At 41.2% G+C, this 6000-nt stretch overlaps 1 protein-coding gene across 1 annotated transcript; it reads right to left on the reverse strand.

Annotated features, from left to right (window-relative positions):
• Window positions 1–107: 107 nt before the first annotated feature.
• On the reverse strand, window positions 108–5667 carry RPL17 (ribosomal protein L17). The gene is made up of 7 exons (XM_080973773.1): window positions 5602–5667; window positions 4095–4147; window positions 3965–4005; window positions 2759–2893; window positions 2066–2164; window positions 1106–1297; window positions 108–198 (listed from the first exon to the last, which is right to left on the reverse strand). Exons 2-7 carry the CDS (start codon window positions 4132–4134, stop codon window positions 151–153), a joined length of 555 nt encoding a protein of 184 aa, XP_080829899.1. The 5' UTR covers window positions 4135–4147; window positions 5602–5667; the 3' UTR covers window positions 108–150.
• Between the last annotated feature and the right edge of the window lie 333 nt (window positions 5668–6000).

The following is a 6000-nucleotide window of genomic DNA, read 5'->3' on the forward strand; positions in this document are numbered from 1 at the left end:
GTGGGGTTTTATCATAATCCTAATCATTATTAAAATATAATAAAGAAAATAATATTCCTGCTTGTTAAATTTGCAAATAAAAACAATAAATAAAAAAGCATGTGCAGTTAACTTAAAATTTTGTTTTTTATTTGTGAACTGAATAGATGTTTATTCCCGAGCCATCAGTTTCTGCTTCTTCAGTTTCTTTTGAGAGATCTGGGGAGAAAACAAAAGAAATCAGTATCACTTGACCAAAAACATTCACTGAATGCTGAAACCAATTAGAAAACACATTTACCACACAGTATATTTTCCATAACTTAACTCCAGAGATTATTGTATGTAAGAATCACTGCAACGTATTTATCTATTACTGAGCACAGCTCCAGGAAGAATTACCAGAAAGCAAATAACAGACCATTATTTCCATTGGTAAAACTCAGTATTTGGGGCAACTACTTATGCAGGAGATAGCCAATAGCAAACACTGTGTCTTCCAGATGTTTTGGACCACAACTCCCATCATCAGACAATTATCCATGCTGGCTGGGGCTGATAGGAGCTGGGAGTCCAAAAAAATTGGAAGACATCAACACTGGCTACCTCTGACTTGACCATTAAAATTAAAGACACTTCTATCATTCAATTTCCATTACAGACTTCATAATTATGTTCAAGCCCCATAGACAGGTAGACAATAAGTTAAAATAAACATAGAAGCTAAATTTAAGAGACTTATATGCTGTTTTTTGTTTCTGTGTTTAATCCTCCATAGCAGCTTACAATATTAGCAGTTTACAATATTTGCAATCACTGTACAGACTTTCACATAAAGTTTTGCTGACTACAAGAATTTTCTTTTGTAAATACTTGTAGAAAATAGTATTAAATACAGCTTTGAAATAACTGACCTAATTACCATTGGAGTGCAACTCTAAAACACAAATTATACCTCTGAATACATCTGAGTTAACATGTATAGGACAGCCCTGATCACTTCTTTAAACAGTTTCCCCTCTTTAAATTACCTTGCCAAAATTAAAATCAAGTTCTAGTTATTTTGGTGTCATTTTGGTTATCTGTACAGTTGAGTAGACATTTATTTATTTAAAAAGTTTCATACCTTCTTCTTTTGAGCAACTTCCTCTTCTGGCTTAGGGACAATTTGCTCCTTCTCTGTGAGGATCATCTCAATGTGGCAAGGAGAACTCATGTAGGGGTTAATGCGACCATGAGCCCTGTAGGTTCGCCTGCGCATTTTGGGAGCTTTGTTAACCTGAATGTGCTCAATTACCAGAGAGTCTACATCCAGACCCTGCGGGTGGGGGAAAATAAAAAGTTCTCATTACGACCCCATAACAAAATAGGTTTACCTAGTTCAAAGTGAATCACTAACTTTCCTAAACCACACCTGAAAAGTCAACTAGCAATACCAGTAATTACAGTGGCTCAGAATCTTGTGTTTGTTTCACGGTTATTCCAAAGGTGTCCTAAGATAGTCATCACTGCCACCAAAGTCTGTTACATTACACTGTACCCAAGAACCCAATCTTTTGCCTTCAACAATCCTCCTGTAAATCCCAAGTCTCTTACCAAATACTACTTCATATCCTCATTACCAACTCCACTGAACCAAAGGTGTGTTTTTCCTTTTCAAAATTTGGATTACTACTAGAACTGATAAGGGACGCGAGCAGCACTGTGGGTTAAACCACAGAGCCTAGGACTTGCCGATCAGAAGGTTGGCGGTTTGAATCCCCGCGACGGGGTGAGCTCCCGTTGCTCGGTCCCTGCTCCTTCCAACCTAGCAGTTCGAAAGCACGTCAAAGTGCAAGTAGATAAATAGGTACCGCTCCAGCGGGAAGGTAAACGGCGTTTCCGTGCGCTGCTCTGGTTCACCAGAAGCGGCTTAGTCATGCTGGCCACATGACTTGGAAGCTGTATGCCAGCTCCCTTGGCCAATAAAGCGAGATGAGCGCCGCAACCCCAGAGTCTGTCACGACTGGACCTGGTGGTCAGGGGTCCCTTTACCTTTACTAGAACTGAAACTTAACCCAACATGACAAGCTGCATGAAATTTTACCTTGAGCTCAGCATTGCTCTCAGCATTTTTAAGCATGTGCAGGAGGAACTCAGCACTCTTTTTTGGCCAACGCCCCTGTGTCCAGCCCCACTGCTTGGCCTGCAAGATGAGAGTTCAGTATGAGTATACTTTTGAAGAAAAATGCTAAACGTGATTTGTTATGGAGGCTGCTCAGAATCAAACGTTCTTTTCACGGTTAATCCAAAGGTGTCCTAAGAAAGTCATCACAGCAACCATAGGCAAGCATAAGAGAACGTGATTCTATCCAACAACTTGAAGGCACTCGTATGTAATTCCCCATAGCAAACTGAAAAATAAGGATTCAATAAACACCAAGTAATGTATCACATCCATTTTCCTAGAATTTTCCAGTTTCTGCCCCCCAAAAGGACTTGCATAGTGACTGTTAGCAATCCAGTTACTGCGAAATTGATCTGCTGAAGCAGAGGGACAATCCCTGTGTACCAAGTACAGAACACGCTTTCTGGTCACTGACAAATTTCTTCGCAGCTCATTGTGGCTTCAGTTTTTTAACACATGAACTTCCCCATGCATGTTCATCAATATTCACCAGCCTTCATGTTCAAGATATTATTTGTACAACAGATATCCTCAAACGCTACTGAATGAAATTACTGCCTTTCAAAAAGTTTTCCTCAAATTGCTAACAGTTTTCTCCAAATCCATCCATACCTGGGCACATCTGCCAACGCCACCATTGTAACGACGGAAGGGAACACACTGCTTCTTTAGGGTCACATCCTTCAAGTACTTGGTAGCTTTTCGGATGTGCATGCCCTTGATAGCCTGGGCAGTCTCACGTGTGTTCTAAAGGGGTGAAATAATAATTGCATTATTGGCTATTTTCCCATTAGGTATGTAGGCTGTAACTATGGTGCCATTTACTTAAGACATAGCTCCAAGCCACTGTTTGTATAATAAGAGTCTACGCCTGCATAGTAACTCTAGCTTAACTAGGGAAGTAACTGCTCAGAGCCACTTAGTTGTTTTCATTATGAATCCAAAGGTGTCCTAAGTTGGTCATCACTGCAGTTACATTAATTTCACCACCCCTGAAACAAACATCAATCCCCTTTGATGGTATCAGAATTTCGTACTAATTGTTCAGATGTTCTTAACAGGCCATCTGATCAAGACAAGATTTATTTAAAAGAGCTATCTGGATATTATTTATGACATTATATACCATGGAAAATTCATTTGCTGGGTGTGTGTGTGTGTTACAGAACTCCAGAAAAAAATTCTAATGTAACATCATGCTCTCCTCTTTGCAAGATTTGACATTACAGAAAGCTGACAAAAGTGAACTGCCTTCTACCTACTGACCAAAGCAACGCAAGACAGAGTCTATACCAAGTGTAATCTCTTCATTCTTCTGATATATATTATATAATCTTGTGCTACCTTGTTGTTGTTTCAGGATTTATTAGCGCTTTACTGTTCTGTTTAAAACTCAGTTAAAAATCAGAGAGAGAGAGAGAGAGAGAGAGAGAGATTTGACTAGCCTTGGCAGCCAACCCCAAAATTGTAGTCACTAGGACCCTGTGCCTATTATTCCCCTGTTCCTCACTAGTTTTGAACCAGGAAGGGTGGCTTGCTAGTTTGAGTACCTAGGCAACACAGTAGCCAGTACAGTCCCCATTACCACAAATTCTTGAAAGAGGGATGTTGGGTAGAGAATGACAACTTGTTTTGTGCAGCACAACAAGCTTTACAATAAAGTGTATATGACCAGGTGATGTTTAGAAAATCTGATGTGACGATCTTGTGATTAAGCACCATAATCTATGAATTCTGTTTCCATCAAATTAGTGTTGTCCACTCCACATCCACTCCTTTTTTATTTTGGGGGGGGGGTCAAAGTAAGATTTCACATACCTTAAAATGAACACGAAGGTTGGACCCCCTTGACTTGCATGCTGTGGGGAGAAGGGATAAAAAAATGATAATTTTGAAAGTTTTGGTAATCACTGAAGTATGAGGCACGTACCATAGGAAAAATACTTACATTTTGTGGGGTTCTCCGGATCAAGTGAGTAGCGGACCATTTTCAGAGCTTACCTAGAGGGGGGAAAATAAATATATCTTTCAGTATTGTAGCCATAAATTACACACACTCTCCAAATTGCTGGTTAGAAAAAAGCTGCTCAGAAGAATGTGATTATTTTCATAATTTAATCCAAAGGTGTCCTAAGATAGTCATCAGTGCAGCCTCCATTTTTACAACAATATTTTCAAACTATGTACCACTTAACCACCTTTTTGCAATACATACACATTCGAGGTTCATTTCCCCCCTGCTATTTGCCACCCTATAGTGTAATTAAAATAAGATAATGTGCTATTAGAAGGTAAGGAGATACTATTGCCCTGTAAGAGTGATTGTGCCCCATTTCAAGTACATACATAACAAATGCACAATCCCACTATAAAGCACAACACTTGATGGCTTGCAATCCTTTCTCTTGGTGCCCAAATAGTAACAATCCTCCCCTGCCTTCCTCCACCACCAAAAGCAGTGACAAATTACACATAAGTATGGTGTTCCTGGATTGCACTGCAAAAGGCCCTGCTGCATTTCAGAAGCCCACAGTACCACCCCTTCAAAAACATGCCCATCCATATTTGAAGCAACCATGTGGCCTCCCAAACACGGGGGGGGGGGGGGGAGAGTGGTTCCCCTATGAATCTGCAACACTTGCTCTTTTTTTCTTTCAGGCTGGCAAAGAGGAGAATCCCAACTTTCATTTCACTTTTAATTTGTATATTGCCTTTCTACATTACTATACTCAGGGCAGTTTACAAGCTGAAGAAACAGCACAGTCTACAGCAGAACCCACGCACCTTGTAACAATCCGATCCAATACCAAAAAAAAGCCGTAACGTAAAACAACTTGCATCATATAAAGTCGTATTCAATAACCCATTGGAATACAACAGTACACAATGAAATTGAGCACCAGCAAATAATACAGCAGAAAATCACCCGTAGCAATTACAATAAGCTATAATCAAGAAAAAATAACAGCAAGTCACAATGCACCAAAAACAGCAGTGCATACAAGGCCATGTAAAAGTATGAAATTAAGAAACAAAGACATACAACTTATGAAATTCTTATTTTTTAAATCCCTGAATTCATCTTGCCTTCCCACTTAACCCATGAGTCGAAAAGACGAGGCCTACCTGCAGAAAACCTATAAAACTGATTCCCTCCCCATCTGTTCCTCCCACGGCCCACTTGCATTTCCAAAGGCAGAGCTTCCACATCCGGGGTTTTCAGAATCGCCAGCCGCTTGCAGAGGCCATTTTTCCCCCTACCGCCCCTACCCCGGACTTCTCCGGGCGCCCGAATTGCAATCTTCCCCGCCCCAAAGAACGGAAATACCGTGGCGGGCGAACAGCTATTGGCCTCCCTTCTCCATCTAAGGAGGGCTTCTGGGGGCCCGGGCAGGGATGGAGGCCCGCGGCGGCGGATACCAGCCAAGGCCCAAAGCTGCCGCCATCAAACTCACCTTACAGCCACAGCCACCGCCGGGGAAAAGGAAGGGCGAAGGATTCTGGGAAGCCTTCGTGCCGCTTCCGGGTCTCGCGAGAAGACGCCGCAAACGCGAGTTCGACAGTTAAGGGAGCGGGAAGGAATTGCACAGCTGTGCGTGGAACGAAGAAGGCGCCCAGGCACCGTTCATAAAGTCCTATAGAACAGATAAAACGGACACGCCAGGAGAGAGAGAGAGAGAGAGAGAGAGAGAGAGAAATAGAAATATTTTGACATTCATACTCTGCGAAAAAATCCAACTCAAAGGTGCATACAAATCAAAATATAGTCAAAACAATTCAGTTTAAAAAATTCTTAACATTCAGTTAAAAATAACCAAACATGGTTTGGTCATAACCAAATGATATGCGTCTAT

Source organism: Podarcis pityusensis, assembly GCF_964106645.2.
Source record: "Podarcis pityusensis genome assembly, chromosome: 11".
Classification (NCBI taxonomy): Eukaryota; Metazoa; Chordata; class Lepidosauria; order Squamata; family Lacertidae; genus Podarcis; species Podarcis pityusensis.